This window comes from Rhinolophus hipposideros (genome assembly GCF_964194185.1).
Source record: "Rhinolophus hipposideros genome assembly, chromosome: 3".
Lineage (NCBI taxonomy): Eukaryota > Metazoa > Chordata > Mammalia > Chiroptera > Rhinolophidae > Rhinolophus > Rhinolophus hipposideros.
In genome coordinates, this window is record NC_138049.1 from 14,992,428 (window position 1) to 15,009,437 (window position 17,010).

General features: G+C 41.6%; 1 protein-coding gene across 1 annotated transcript in view; it reads right to left on the reverse strand.

Moving 5' to 3' along the window:
- Positions 1-3,681: 3,681 nt before the first annotated feature.
- LOC308490001 (retinoic acid early transcript 1E-like) overlaps positions 3,682-17,010 on the reverse strand; it is a 29,599-nt gene continuing 16,270 nt past the window's right edge. Inside the window, exons 3-6 of the mRNA XM_081031637.1 lie at positions 14,466-14,729; positions 13,959-14,234; positions 4,566-4,697; positions 3,682-4,155 (exon numbers count right to left, since the gene is read on the reverse strand). Of these exons, the coding sequence (XP_080887763.1) occupies positions 4,148-4,155; positions 4,566-4,697; positions 13,959-14,234; positions 14,466-14,538 (489 nt within the window). The 5' untranslated portion in view covers positions 14,539-14,729 and the 3' untranslated portion in view covers positions 3,682-4,147. The remainder of the gene's footprint in view (positions 4,156-4,565; positions 4,698-13,958; positions 14,235-14,465; positions 14,730-17,010) is intronic.

Genomic DNA, 17,010 nt, shown 5'->3' on the forward strand with positions numbered 1-17,010 from the left:
CATGAAATTTGTATGATAAGAACAGCGCAAAGAGGGGGAGAGTAACAAAGTTATACTGGAAGAAAAATTGGTATTATTCTGAACTAAGTTGTTTTAGATTAAGATGCTAATTGCAATCTCCAGGGCAGCTAGCTAAGAAAAAGATTCAAAAGAATATAGAAAAAGAAACAAGGGAATAAAAACACTTAAGATGCAAGTGGTTTCTTGTGTGTAAGACCTGTGAGATATCCAAATGGCCAAGGACAAACTTCAGATCGTTATGCACATTTGGATACAAAGTTCTAAAGAGCAAGTCCCAAACAGAATGAACAAAAGTTTAATTAATTACCTACAAAATGTAATTTATGCGATTGTTTAAGTGCTGGATGTAGTATTCATAAAAGGTCATTCCATTTGACAGTACTGTGTAGGTTGGATATTCTCCCTTTGTAATAATCCCAAATTTACAGAATGATTGCCATGAAATTATAGTTTACCATAAATAAATGATTTACAGATAACCAAATAATTTTTGCTTCTGTTTTATTTTCTTACCGATGTAAAATATACATACAGTAAAAGTGTATAAATACAATCATCTTAATTCTCCAGCTTGATGATTTTTCCCTCACTTTTTAGCCAAATAATTTCAAAATAAAAACTTTAAAAATTCTTACAAATTTTACAGCAAAAATTCAATACAGTGTCTCCTTTAAAATGGTGACATGATACACGTGTGGTCTCCAAATGACTTAGAGACCCTATGTATCTATCCTAAAGAAGTTAAAAGCAGCCCTTATGTTTTAGGGCTGTGCTCACTGTGCTCATTCACTGCTATTTGAATTACGTGTCAATAAATATGTTGTTCAATAGTCCTAGAGCCGGCCTCCCACCAGGTAACCAGTCTCCTGAAACTCCCCAGTATTTCTCAGCATGTGCTCCATAGACTTCCTGCATCACAATCTCTCAGGAAGATATGAAACTTTGATTTTTTTCTCCCCAGAATCTCTTCAGTAGGTTTGGAGCTGGACTCTGAACTGATTCCTGAGGAGAGCCTGCTGGGGGAGCCTGGAGGAAATGCTTGTAGAAGCAGTCTTTCCCTTCCCCCAGTCATATTGCCAAGCTCCCTATGGGGAGGTGAGGAGGTGAAGTGGGGGCTAAACTGCCTTTTCTAGGCCTGGCCTCAGAGTTGAGGGGAATATAATTGCTTAGAGTCTCTGGGCAAAGTGTCAGGAGCAGAACCCAGCCTAGCCTCGATGGGCATGGATGGACCCGCCTGCCCCACCGGGCAGCTGCCAAGCTCTGTGATCAAGGCCTAGACAAGTCAGAGGGAGCAGGTCTCCACTCACTGCCCTCTAGCAACGTTCCCTCCTGCAGCTCCTCCATTATGTCCTCCCTTTTCATATCGAACCTCCACGGTCACAGACACGGGTCTTTCCCCAGCACACATGTACCCCTCTTCTCTCTGTCCCCCAAGCTGACTGTCCATCTCCATACTCTCTGCCCACGCCATCCAGGAGGGCTCCAGTTTCTTCACAGGCTCCCTAACTCCTGTTTCCTGTCCTGTGATGATCACCATCTAGTGTGTGTGAAGTGGCATCTCTTTGTGGTTTCGATCTGCATTTGCCTGATGGCTGATGAGAGGAGCATCTTTTCATGTGTTTATTGGCCATTTGTATTCCTCTTTGGAGAAATGTCTCTTCTTAAATTGGATTATTTATCATTATATTATTGAGTGTAATAGTTCTTTATATATTCTGGATACCAGTCCCACACTAGAGATATGATTGGAAAATATTTTCTCTCATTCTGTCGGTTATCTTTTCACTTTTTTGATGGTGTCCTTTGAAGCACAAACGTTTTAAGGTTTGGAGAAGTCATATTAATGCACTTTTTCTTCTGTCATTTGTGTTATTGGTGTATTTAAAAAGGTTTTGGCAAACAAGGTAACAAAGATTTACTCCTATGTTTTCTTTTAATCCTTTCATAATTTTATTTCATATACATATGACGCCTGACAATTAAGTTTGTAAACTTGTTGCAACGATGTTGCTAACCTTTTTGATATCAGAGGGATTATTCATTATGAATTTGTACGAGCTGGACAAACAGTTCACCAAGTTTACTATTTGGAAGTGCTGAAAATGCTGCATGAAAAAGTTAGACGACTTGAACTTTTTGCCAACAATTCATGGCTCTTGCATCTCAACAACACACCAGCTCACACGGCACTGTCTGTGAGGGAGATTTTAGCCAGTAAACAAATAACTGTATTGGAAACCCCTCCCTACTCACCTGATGTGGCCCCCAGTGACTTCTTTCTTTACCCGAAGATAAAGGAAATACTTAAAGGGAGACATTTTGATGACATTCAGGACATCAAGGGTAATACAACGACAACTCTGATGACCATTCCAGAAACAGAGTTCCAAAATTGCTTTGAAGGGTGCACAGGGCACTGGCGTCTGCGCACAGCTTCCCAAGGGGAGTACTTCGAAGGTGACCATAGTGATATTCAGCAATGAGGTATGGAGCACTTTTTCTAGGATAAGTTCTCAAACTCAATTTTCAGACCTCGTATGTATATTATAATCCATTTTGAGTTAATTTTTTTGTATGTTGTGAAGGGTATCAGAATATGCCACCCAAAATATTCTGCTTTGACACACTGATTATTTTGAGCTATAGGTTTGTGAAAAAGAGCCAAAGCAGGAGAGGCTTTCTGTATACTCCCTGTGTTTGCCTAACACAGATCCTCCAAAAGGAATTCAGGTGTCATCAATCTCCTCCCTGTGAGTTTTGTCAGCCAGAGAGGACTGACTCATCCAGGAGAGGAATAAGAAGTTGGCACAACTTCCAGTCTGATGTTGCCACTATCATACTTCTCGTCTATTTTTCTAAGGGCCCATTTATCTTTCCTAAAGATCATTACTCTCCCCTAAGAGACCTATAAGCCCTCCTTCCCTATTAAGATATTTCATCCTGAATTCTAAGCTAACTTGGGAGTATCTGTCCTCTTTATTAGAGGTATACCTGTTAATAAACTTCTGTCTGTGTTTCTCTTGTTAATCTGTCTTTTGTCACCTGGGTCAAAAGGGTGGAAAGAAAATCATTTTCCTCCCTTATAGGTGTGAGGAGAGGGTTGAACTTCATGGTTTGCATGGGACTATCTTTAGCACGTGTTCTTGATTTCTGAGTCGGTGTCTATTGATTAATTTTTCTCCTCATTATTAATCACCTTTTCTTGCTTTTTAGCACGTCTAGAAATCTTTTGATTAGAGGCTTGAACATTGTGATTTGGTACATTGGTAAATGTGTGTAGCCCTTCAGCAGCAAGCTCAGGGAGCCAGAAAGAAGCAGGCTGAGTGCACAAGCCCCAGGGGTCCATGGAGGCCCAGTCTCCTTTAATCCTCACCACTGACTCCTAGTGTCTAAAGCTGGTGTCCTGCTTTCCTCCTGCTTCTACTGGGAATGCAGCCTGACCGTGGCCTGCTGGGTTAGCCAGTGAAGCCCTTCTCAGTCTCCTTCCAGCAGGGGCTAAAGCCAGAGCCCTGTGCCCACAGCTCTGTGGATGGGATCCCCTTCCCTGGGACAGGCCTGCACCCACCACGCCACTGCCCCGCCCCAGTCTACGTGTAACACTCCCTGTGTCCCTGCTGCCACCAACCCCACACACAGCATGAGACAGACTGATCCCCGGTATTCTTTTTGGCAACTAAAATGTCATTTCCTACATGACAGTGTGAACACATTAATACATCTCATTAAACCAAAAAAAAAAAAAAAAGAACAAAACAAAACAAAAAAAAACCACAAAAACCTTCCTAACTATTCTTCCTCTTAATTGAATACAAAATGCCAGCTGCCACTCCAATTCCACCTGACACAGGGAAGTCTGATGGAAAGAGAGTCAGAGTAAAACTAACAGCCCTAACTGATTGTGAGCAAATATCTTACGACTACAAAGGTTTCAGAATGACCAAGTCAACACAGAGGCCTGTTTAAGGGCCATGGAGGGAACTTGCACAGGTGACGGGTTCTGGAGTTAAGATCTTCAGCTTCTTGGTGAACCCATGTCTGAGCAGAAGACAATATATTAGATTGGCAGCCAGACTGTCATCAAGTGTCAGTGTTTGCCATCAAGGGGTGATTTGACGTTGTCACCTTCTCATGGTCCTGAGAAGAAACATCAGGTAATGGAACAGCTGTTATGAATTTGGGAAAGTTGCTGCGATAAATCATGCTCTCCTCCGAGACCAAAGTATTTGTTCATCAAAAGTTGGTGCAAGTCCTGGCTTGTATTGGGACTGGACTGCACCCACGCCAGGCCTTCTAGATCTTGGCCCCTGCCCCACAAAGGAGCAGGGACCCTCCCTTCGTGGCACTGTGGCATTGCCTGTAAATACCTTGTCTCCCCAAGCACAGAGTACCCCCAGCCCTACTGTGGAGTGGGGGGGCTCAGCACTAAGAAAGGGCATCATTTCCATGTAGAGATGGATCAGGGCACAGGTGAGACCAGGGCTCACCTCTCCCACATCCTTACCAGACTACATCCTGCCCAATGGCCAGAGCAGCCTGCTTCTCACCTTCCAAGGTGCCTGGTCTCCTCCTAAATTTCATGATGACAATTAGGACTGAGCAGATGACTGTTGGGAAGATCCATGCAATTAACTGAATGGGTGAAGACTGTTGGGTATCTGGGGCCTTTGATGATGGCACTGGAACAAAGGCAAAAGGAAAACCTTGTTAAAGTGAAAAATACACTTTCCTCAACACCTACATCATCCAGGGAGCACATGTCACCCCCATATTTCCTGATTTATTTATTATGTGACAGCATCTCTATTAGGTCCTGTGGTCTAAAGATGAACAGGGATTGTGCCCTGTCCTCATGGAGCTCATATTTCTACTGAGGAAGACAGCAGTTGTCCATCTGATTATACAGAGTTGGACACATTTATGTGGGTAAACCTCTTTGAAACTGACAATTTGGCATGTTTAACTCTGTCTGAGGAAGGAGGTGAACGCTTCATAACAAGTGACATTTGAATGACGTCATAGAAATGGCAGCGTGGATGGAGCCTGGTGAAATCTCCCCTGGAATTTACAAGAAATTGAACAACTATAATTCCACAAAAGGACTCCCTGTGCAGCAGACAGGCAAGACTAAGAGACATGCAACTGAAATCATCTAAAGGTGAGCAAATTGGGCTAGCAGGGGAGGAGGGTGGGAGAAATGCGGAGATCAGACCTTGCAGGTGCAGGAACAGACTGAGCTCAGAGCTCTGAGCTCCCTGCATTCTGGAGCTACTGCAGCCATGGGAAAGGGAAGAACTCAGACTGCTAGCGCTAGGACTGTTATCCCTACCTGAGGGATCAGCATATAATACTTCTGATCCCAATGCTCACGGCAGAGACCTCGGAGCAAAGACTGAGGGAAGAAGGCTGAAAACGGTGGTTTAAGCCCTCACTGCCTAGCAGAGAACGGAAGCCTTAGGCATGAGACTAGCCGCCCCCTCCTTACCCTCCCAGAGCTCGCTCCGCCCCCACCTGCCCGGTGCTAGAAGCGGAACAGTAGCAGTGTCATATCAAAAGGACAGAATATTTGCTGTTCTGAGAACAGCACCCAGACTCACAGCCCAACCTGTTCTGGTAACGAGAAGGAGCCTTAGGTGCAGGACTGGCTGTGCTGGTGGTCTATGACATCACTCAGAGCCGCCTCTTACAACCCACCTGCCCCTGTCCCCACCTATCTGGGTGGATCCCTGCAGGAGTAAACAGAGCCACTGAAACACACAGGCTCTGAAACTGGTGCGTGGAGAGCTTTGGAACTTCAGAAGATCTCCACATTCCCCCACAGAGGTGGTGCCCTGAGACCCAGGTGACCTGCTCACAGAGGAGAAGCCCACCTTTCAGGAAATCCTCTCCCCCCCTGCATTGTGTGAGAAGCCTGAACAGTGCAGAGAAAATATAATACTTCAGCATTAGAGAGAATAAGTCTGCAGCCGGAGAAAAAATAAAGCAATCTACCAACACCTATTGGAAAGCAAAAAAAGACTCCTTCTTTCCAACCTGTTGCAGAAGCCACTCCTGTAGATGTCTAGGAAGAGAAATAACAATTCATTAATTTCCATGAATAACCAAGGTAACAAAGCAGCTCAGAAAGAAAATGAAAAGTCTCCAGAAAATGAACATAAAGACATGGAAATATGTGACTTAAATAACAGAGAATTCAAGATTGCAGTTCTGAAAAAACTCAACAAGATGCAAGAAAACACAGACAGGCAGTTTAATGAACTCAGAAACACAATCAAAGAACGAAATGAACATTTTACCAAAGAAATTGTCATGTATTTACCAAAGAATTGTCATGTAAAAAAGAACCAAATAGAATTCATGGAGATTAAGAACTCAATAAAAGAAATGAAGTGTGGGAAACCGTGCCAAAGTGTTCACGGGTATTGTTTTGTGAAATGTTGAAACTTTGACTTCCTTGAGCGGTTTGTGTTCCCAGCAAGACAAAACTTGCTATCTTGAGAACACAGAACCAGACAAGGTCAGGGAATGCTCAGCTGGCCAAAACACATGTCCTTGTGTATCCAAACATTGTAACAACCAGATTGCAGACAGTTCTGTTCCTTCCTGATACCCAGTGTATAAAAAACTGCAAAAATAAACTTGGGCTGCTACAGTCTACTTAGAACTGTCTGCCCTCCCGATCCCATCTTTGTTTCTCTTCTTTTCTCTCAAATCCTCACTCCCCACTTCAGGGACTATTTGTCTCGTCGGCAAGCACCGACAATGAAGAATGAAATAGTAGCTTAGGTAGTAAAGCTGACCAAATGGAGGAAAGAATCAGTGACATCAAAGATAGAAATCTGGAAATGACATGGATGGAAGAAGAAAGAGACTTGAGACTTAAAAGAAATGAAAGAACTCTATAAGAGCCTTCTGACTCCATCAGAAAGAGCTATACAACAATAATGGGCATACCAGAACAGAAGGAGAAGAGAGAAGGGAACAGAGAGTATATTCAAATAGTCAACGAGAATTTCCCAAACTTGTGGAAAGAACTGGATCCTCAAATCCAAGAAGCAAATAGAACACCTAATTACCTCAACCTAAACAGGCCTTCTCCAAGGCACATTGAAGCTGTGAAAAATTAAGAACAAAAAGAAATCTCAAGGCAGCCAGGGAAAAGAAGCCGGTAACCTACAAAGGAAAGTCCATTAGATTATCATCAGATTTTTCAGCAGAAACTCTACAAGCCAGGAGGGAGTGGAATCAAATATTCAAACTATTGAAAGAGAGAAACTATGAGCCAAGAATAATATATCCAGCAAAGACATCGTTTAGATATGAAGGAGGAATAAACACGTTTCCAGACATACAGAAGCTGAGGGAATTTCCTAACACACGACCTGCACTACAAGAAATACTGAAGGAGGCTATTCAACCAGCATAAATAGGGATAATTTTTGACAACCAAAACATAAAAGGGGGAAAGTAAAGGCCTGAACCAGAATATGGGAATGGAGAAAGTAAGCGTGCTGAAGAAAATGTAATACTCTAAATATGAAACTTTCTTTTACATAAACTTAATGGTAACTACTCAAAAAAATCCAGAACTGAAATATGTAATGTAATAAAAGAAGAAACAGAGGGAAACATCATAGAATACCACCACACAGAAAATAATAGACAACAACAAAAAGGCAAAGAAACAATGGAGACACAATCTTTCCAGAAAACCAAAGATAGAATGATAGGAAATCCTCATATATCAATAATCACCCTAAATGTAAATGGACTGAACTCACCAATAAAAAGGCATAAAGTAGCAGATTGGATCAAAAAACTAAACCCAACCATATGTTGCCTCCAAGAGACACATCTGAGCTACAAGGACAAGCATAGACTCAAAGTGAAAGGGTGGAAATTGACATTCCAAGCAAATGGTATCCAGAGAAAATCAGATGTATCCGTACTGATATCAGATGAAACAGACTTCAGGATAAAAAAGGTAACAAGAGACGAAGATGGACATTTTATAATGGTAAAGGGGACTATACAACAAGAAGACATAATAGTCATCAATATTTATGCCCCCAATCAGGGAGCACCGAAATATACCAAGCAACTACTAACAGAACTAAAGGGAGAAATTGACCAAAACACAATTATACTAGGGGACTTAAATACATCATTGACAGCTATGGATAGATCATCCAAACAGAAGATAAATAACGAAATCGCAGCCCTAAATGACACATTAGATGAAATGGACATCATTGACATATGTAGAGCACTTCATCCTAAAACATCAGACTATACATTGTTTTCTAGTGTACATGGAACATTTTCAAGGATAAACCATATATTGGAACATAAAACTAGCCTCAGCAAATTTAAGAAGATTGAAATCATACCAAGCATATTCTGTGATCACAAGTCTTTGGATATCAACTGCAAAGAGAAAGCCGGAGAAACCACCACAAATATGTGGAGATTAAACAACATACTTTTAAAGAACGACTGGGTCAAAGAAGAAATAAGAGAAGAGATCAAAAGATACATAGAAACATATGAAGTGAAATTACATCCTACCAAAATTTCTGGGATACAGCAAAAGCATTTTTTTTTTTTTTGGCAACCTTGTAGTTGAGAGCCCGCGTGCTTCAACCAACAACTGAGCCATCCAGGAGGCAGCTCAGCTCAAGGTGCCGTGTTCAATCTTAGTTTCAGGAGGCAGAGCCCACCATCCCTTGAAGGACTCGAGGAATTGAACTGGCAACCTTGTGGTTGAGAACCCTCTGGCCCATGTGGGAATCGAACTGGAAGCCTTTGGAGTTAGGAGCATGGAGCTCTAACCTTCTGGGCCACTGGGCCAGCCCAGCAAAAGCAATTTTAAGAGGGAAATTTATATCATTACAGATCTGTTTCAGAAAAGAAGAAAAATCCCAGATAAATAACCTCATGTTACACCTTAAAGAACTAGAAAAAGAAGAACAAATGAAACCCAAAGTCAGCAGAAGGAAGGTAATAATAAAAATGAGAGCAGAAGAAAATGAAATAGAGAACAAAAAGACAATAGAAAAATTTAATGCAACAAAGAGCTGGTTCTTTGAAAAGATTAATAAAATTGACAAACCCTTGGCTAAACTCACTAAGATAAAAAGAGAGAAGACACTAATTAACAAAATCAGAAATGAGAAAGGGGAAGTTATCACGGACACCAAAGAAATACAAAGGATCATCCAAGAATACTATGAAGGACTATATGCCACCAAATTCAATAACCTAGAAGAAATGGACAAGTTCTTAGAAACATCTAGCCTTTTTAGGCTGAATCATGAAGAATTGGAAAATCTAAATGAACCGATCAATGGTAGGGAAACTGTATCAGTCATCTGAAACCTTCCCAAAAGCAAAAGTCTGGGATCAAATGGCTTTATTAGTGAATTCTACCAAACATTCAAAAGGATCTAATACCTGTCCTACTCAAACTCTTCCAAAAAATTGAAAAAGAGACAATACTCCCTAACTCATTTCACGAGGCCAACATTATCCTGTGTAATGACTGGGGAAAAGAGAGAGGAGGACACACTAGAGTGGGACTAATGAATTTATTTGGCAATATCTAATCAATTTGTTTAGCAATATGCAATAGGAAAAGACAAAGGCAATTAATAGAATATGCTAATGTCAGAAAGTAAAGGTGGTTAAGACTCAACTACATACACTGATAACAACGTCATGTCAAAGGAGTATACATTTGTATAAGTTTAAGAGATCCCAACATATGTTTACTATTGATCAAAAATCACTTGGCTAAATACACAAATAGCATCAGTAGGGAATATCCAAAAGCAGTAATAAGCTCTATAGGATAGTAACTGTTACAGTAGATGTCAAAAGCTCACCAAACTGGGGGAGAACAACACTGGAAAAGTCATAAATCAAAACCTTGCCAGGTCTGTAGCTGAGAGAAACTCAGGCATCTCCCGCACCACGGCTTGCTAGTTCCCAAGAATGCTGCTGCTATTGGTGTTGTCGTTGTTGTTGTTGTTGTTGTTGTTGGAAGTTAGGACGTCTTCTGATGTTGTAAGCTGCAAGCTGCATACAAGTGTTCTAGATGCTAACAAGTTCTCAAGAAGGCTAACCGTGGGGAACAACACTGGAGAGGCCGGGAATCATCCAGCCCTCACCAGGTTTGCGGCTGGAAGTCAGGACATCCCCTAGTGTTGTAAACTGTATGTTGCTGGAAGTCTTCAAAATGTTAGAATGATGAAGAATCACCAATGACAAATGACCAAATGACAAAATAATAATGACACTGCCAAACGGAGGTCTATCCTATATATTTTCTCATATGTACCTTAGAGCCAAGTTTCTTGTTCCTGCCTCCCACTCCAGGAATGGCCAGTTCCAGGAGGGTCCGGCAGTTATTAATGTGAATGCTGTCCATCCGGCCGAAGGGCCAATTCATCCAGGTAAACAAGGCCTGGCGATGTGCCTGTTACATCATCTTGATATAACTTAGCTGTTTCTTCACATCATCTGCTGATGCGGGCGATACAGACAGAAAGCAACATCATCTACAGAAAGCAACATTATATCGTATCTCCCCTGCTCGGGATAATGAGACCAAATGGAGAATTTACTCAACCCCTAATCACAGCACAGACAGAAAAGCAACCTCATGTCATATCTTCCCTGCTTGGAAGAATGAGACCAAAGGGGGACATAAAAGCAACCTCATCCCATGCAGAAAGAAACCTCATCTCATATCTCCCCTGCTCTGGAGAATGAGACCAAAGGAGGAATTTACTCAACTCCTAATCACAGCACAGAATTCTTTTAACCCTAAGCTAGCTATCGCCTCACATGCAGTAACAGACAAAAGCTAATGGACAAAAGCTCACATTAACCAATGAAGGCAAATTTTCTCTAACATCTTCCCTACACCCTGATACCAATCTAGTAAGGGTAACACAAAAGAAAATTACAAACGAACATCTTTGATGAATACAGATGCAAAAATCCTAAACAAAATTCTAGCAAATCGAATGCAAGAATGCATTAAAAAAATTATACATCACAACCAACTGAGGTTCATCCCAGGGGCACAAGGATGATTCAACATCTGCAAATCCATCAATGTGATACATCACACAAACAAAATAAAGGACAAAAATCATATGATTATATTAATTGATGCAGAAAAGGCATTTCACAAGATACAATATCCATTTATGATTAAAACACTTAATCAAATGAATATAGAAGGAAAACACCTTAACATAATAAAGTCCATATATAACAAACCCTCAGCTAATATCATAATTAATGGTGAAAAACTGAAGCCCTTTGCTCTACGTTCAGGAATACGACAGGGCTGTCCTCTATCACCTCTGCTTTTCAACATAGTATTGGAAGTCGTAGCCAAAGCAATCAGGCAAGAAAAAGAAATAAAGGCATCCGAATTGGAGATGAAGAAGTTAAATTGTCACTCTTTGCAGATGACATGATGGTATATATAGAAAACCCTAAAGACTCCACCAAAAAGCTATTAGAAACAATAAACGAATACAGTAAAGTTGCCGGCTACAAAATTAACGTACAAAAGTCCATTGCATTGCTATATACTAACAATGAAATCTCAGAAAAAGAAATAAAATAAGCAATTTCTTTTGCAATTGCAACAAAAAGAATAAAATACCTAGGAATAAATTTAACCAAGGATGTGAAAGATCCTATAAGACATTTTTAAAAGAAATTAAAGAAGACATAAAGAAATGGAAGATATTCCTTCTCATGGATTGGAATAATCAACGTTGTTAAAATGGTCGTATTACCCAAAGCAATACACAGATGTAATGCAACCCCCATCAAAATCCCAATGACATTTTTTAAAGAAATAGAACAAAAAAATTATCAGATTTGTATGGAACCACAAAAGACCCCGAATAGCCAAAGCAATCCTAAGAAACAAGAACAATGCTGGAGGTTTCATATTCCCTGACTTTAGCTTCTACAGGGCAATAGTAATCAAAACAGCATGTTATTGGCAGAAAAACAGACACACAGACCAATGGAATAGAATTGAGAACCCAGAAATAAACCCACATAAATATGGACAGACAATTTTTGACAAAGAAGCCAAAAGTATACAATGGAGAAAAGACAGCCTCTTCAATACATGCTGCTGGGAGAATTGGAAAGCCATGTGCAAAAGAATGAAACTAGACTCGGTCACTGTGTCACTGTGTTCAAATTGGTCACGGTGTACAAAAATTAACTCAAAATGGATCAAAGACGTAAACATAAGACCTGAAATAATAAACTGTATAGAAGAAAACATAGGTATTAAATTTATGGATCTTAGGTTCAAAGAGGATTTTATGAATTTGACTTCAAAGGCAAGGAAAGTTAATGGCTATGTGCAATGTTAGAGGGATAGTGGATGGGGGGAGAGGGGTTGACACAGTGTGAGGGATATAAATGTTAAATGTCTAACTATTACATTATTTTCTGCACCTGAAACTAATGAAAAAAAAAAGGCAGGGAAAATAAAAGCTAAAATAAATGAATGGAACTGTAACTAAAAAGCTTCTTTACAGCAAAAGAAAGAGACAACCAACTGAATGGGAGAAGATTTTTGCAAACAATGCCTCCAATAAGGGTCTAATATCCAAAATATATAAGGAACTCATATAACTCAACAACAAAAACACAAAGAATCCAATTTAAAAATGGTCAGAGGACCTGAATAGACATTTCTCCAAAGAGGACACACAAATAGCCAATAGACATATGAAAAAATGCTCAACACCACTAATCATCAGAGAAATGCAAATAAAAACCACAATGAGATATCACCTCACCCCAGTCAGAATGGCTATCATCAACAAGACAAATAATCACAAGTGTTGGAGAGGCTGTGGATAAAAAAGAATCCTCATACACTGTTGGAGGGGATGCAGACTGGTGCAGCCGCTATGGAAGGCAGTGTGGAGGCTCCTCAAAAAATTAAAAATAGAATTACCATATGACCCAGCAATCCCTCTCCTGGGCATCTACCCAAAAAATCTGAAAATATTTATCTGTAAATGTGCTCCAATGTTCATTGCAGCTTTATTTATGGTGAGAAAGAGATAGAAAAAACCAAAATGTCCTTCGATAGATGATTGGATAAAGAAGTTGTGGTATATATACACAATGGAATACTACTCTTCCATAAGATGAAATAGTGCCATTTGTAACATGGATGGATCTTGAGATTATAATGCTAAGTGAAATAAGTCAGACAGAAAAAGTCAAGAACCATGTGATTTCACTGACTTATGGTATATAAAACTGAAAACAACAAAGGAATAGGACAAACAAATGAAGAAACAAAAACTCATAGACAGAGACAACAGTTTAGTCGTTACCAGAGGGTAGTGGGGAGGGAGATGGTAGATGAGAGTAAAAGGGAGCAAATATGTGGTGATGGAAGGAGAACTGACTCTGGGTGGTGAACACACAATGTGAGATATAGATGACGTAATACAGAATTGTACACCTGAAACCTATGTAACTTTACTAACAACTGTCAACCCAATAAACTTTAATTTAAAAAAAAAAAGGAGTGACATTTGAGCTGGTTGAAGAATAACTAAAATAGAGGAAGAAAAGAAGGCCTGGAACCACAATGGTGCATAGAGATTTGGGGACCATCTGGTAGTCCAGGGTGACTGGATCACTGGTTAATTGGAGAAAGGGGCCTCCTGTTCTGAGGGAGGAGGGATGGGAAAGGAGGATGCTGGGAAATCGTATGGCAGTTAATGACTCTCCAGACAGTAAGCCCATCAAGAAATCAATCAGTCGATCCATCAATAAAATTTTCAATTACACACTCAGACTCACACCCACACAGAGAAGGAATTAGACCCTTAAAGAGAGCTACCACATCCTCCACCCCCCTGCTCAGTTACCTGTGGGCTCCGGCATTTTCTCCCAGTGTTCTAAGAATTCTCCAAGAGAGTGAGAGCAATCTCCCACCGACATCTTTCTGAAATACTCCACCAGTTCCCTGTTGTCCTCCCAGTCCTCCTTGATCCATCTTGCTGCAGGATCAATGACTGTCCAGTTCATGTTAGTCGTGTCAAAGAGAAGCGCAGTCTTCCTGTTGAAGCTGAACTGCCAGAACGCACCAGTGCATTCTTCTGCCTCACGTTGACAGCACATCTTGGCCTGCAGGGTGAGAGGACCTGCAATCCCACACACAGATGTCATCCTGACTCTTGAGAGCTCTGCCATCTCCTAGTAGCTCAAGTGTGTCTCTGCACAGTTAGGGGCCTCTATTCTCTCCATGACTTGCCCTTTCTTGCCATCAGGTCCACCGTGTCTCTGAAGTGGGACCAGAGTTCAGTTCCTTTACACAAAGCCCCTGCCCTGCCTGTGTCCCGCTCCTTCCCTCTCCAGCCCCTCCTTTCACTTACCCTTGCTCCTGTTGTTCTCTGGTGTGATGACAAGCAGGATCGTCCTGAGCTCTTGCCCCACTTCTCTGAGCATCTGGGTCAATTCTATCCATGCTTTGGTGGCATTTACTGTCTCCCCCAGGAAACCCCAAGATTTGACCTTGTTGCTGTCACTGTCATACTGAAGGAAAGGCTTTTGATCCACTGAGCCCTGGACTTCAAACCAGGGCTGTCCATGTCTGTGCTGTGATTTGACAGTGAGGTCGAGGCAAAGAGAGTGAGCAGCTGTGAGAGAAAAACACAGATGTGATCCTGGGCACTCCCTCTGAAGGGCCTGGCCACTGAAGGGGTCTCCATTTCAACCCCTTCATCTTCTGCATCCTTTGTTCTATCTCAGCTTTAACTCTCCAAGGTTTAGGAAAATACTCTGATGTGACCACAGACCCCAGGTGCACATACTGTTACCAGGAGGATTCATCTGACAGATATTTTAGTGACATCTACCAAGTTCTGAGGTACAAAAACCCAAGACACGAGGACGTCATCAAAATGGCGGCGTGAGGTGAGCCTCTGTAAAGCTCCCCTGGAATTTACAACTAATCGGACAATAATAACTCCACAAAGGACTCCCTGCACAGCAGACAGGCAAGACGAAGAGGCCCACTACTGAATTCACCTCCAGGTGGGTGAATAGCGCGAGCCGGGGAGGAGGGAAGGGAAAAGTGCGGGCACAGATCCGCGCGGGCACAGGACGCAGACCTAGCTCAGTGCTCCGAGTGCGCTGCATCATGGAACTACCGCAGCTGTGGGAGAGGGAAGAGCTCATTCTGCTAGGGCTCCGCTTATGGCCCACAGGGCTGAGGTGGCAGCATATAACACAGCTGAACCCAACGCTCACGGCAGAGACCTTGGAGCAAAGACTGAGGGAAGAAGGCTGAAAACTGTGGTTTAAACCCTCACTGCCTAGCGGAGAATGAAAGCCTTAGGCACTGAGGCTAGCAGCCCCCTCCCGGCCCTCCCAGAGCTCGCCCCACCCCCAACTGCCTGGTGCTAGAAGCGATAAAGTAGCAGTGTCAGATCAAAAAAACAGGATATTTGCTGTTCTGAGAACTATGGACCGCAGACACAGATTTGCAGCCCAACTAGTTCCAGCAAAGGGGAGGGAGCTGTGGAAGGAGGACCAGCTGTGGTGTTGGTCGCAGCCATTGCTCTGGGCCACCTCTCACAACTCACCCCGCACCTGGCCCCACCTATCTGGGTGGATCCCTGCAGGAGTAAACAGAACTGCTGAAACATATGGGCTCTGAATCGGGTGCAGAAACAGCTTTGGAACTTCAAAAGCTCTCCGCATCCCCACAGGGACATGGCACCCTATGATCCAGGTGAACTGTTAACAGAGGAGAGGCCCGTCTCCCAGGGAATCCCCCCATTGTGTGAGAAGCTGGAAAAGTGCAGAGAAAATATAGCACTACTGTGTCAGAGAGAAAAAAAAAGGCTGCAGTCACAGAGAAAATAAAACATTCTACCAACAAGTATTAGAAAACAAAAGAAAGACCTCTTCCTATCAACCTGTTGCAGAAGCCACTCCTGTAGATGTCTAGGAAGAGAAATAATAAATCAGTAATTGCCATGAATAACCAAGGCAACAAGACAGCTCAGAAAGAAAGTGAAAAGTCTCCAGAAAATGAACCAGCTTAGGTAGTAGAGTTGACCAGATGGAGGAAAGAATCAGTGACATAGAAGATAGAAACCTGGAAATTACACAGATGGAAGACGAAAGAGACTTGAGACTTAAAAGAAATGAAAGAACTCTACAAGAACTTTCTGACTCCATCAGAAAGAGCAATCTAAGAATAATGGGCATACAAGAAGGAGAAGAAAGAGAGAAGGAAACAGAGAATATACTCAAAGAAATTATTAATAAGAACTTCCCAAATTTGTGGAAAGAACGGGATCCTCGAATCCAAGAAGCAAATAGAACACCTAATTACCTCAATCCCAACAGGCCTTCTCCAAGGCACATTGTTTTGAAGCTGTCTAAAATTAACACCAAAAAAGAATCCTCAAGGCAGCCAGGGAAAAGAAGACGGTAACCTACAAAGGAAAGCCCATTAGATAATCATCAGATTTTTCAGCAGAAACTCTACAAGCCAGGAGGAAGTGGAACCAAACATTCAAACTATTGAAAGAGAGAAATCATGAGCCAAGAATAATATATCCAGCAAAGATATCCTTTAGATATGAAGGAGGAATAAAGACCTTTCTAGACATACAGAAGCTGAGGGAATTTTCTAATACACGACCTGCACTACAAGAAATACTAAAGGAGGCTATTCGACCACCATCAACAGGGACAATTTGTGGCAACCAAAACATAAAAAGGGGGAGCGTAAAGCCCTGAACCGGAATATGGGAATGGAAAAAGTAAGCGTGCTGAAGAAAATGGAATACTCTAAATATCAAACTTTCTTTTATATAATCTTAAGGGTAACCACTCAAAAAAAAACCAGAATTGAAATATATGCTGTAATAAAAGAAGAAACAGAGGGAAACATCATAGAATACC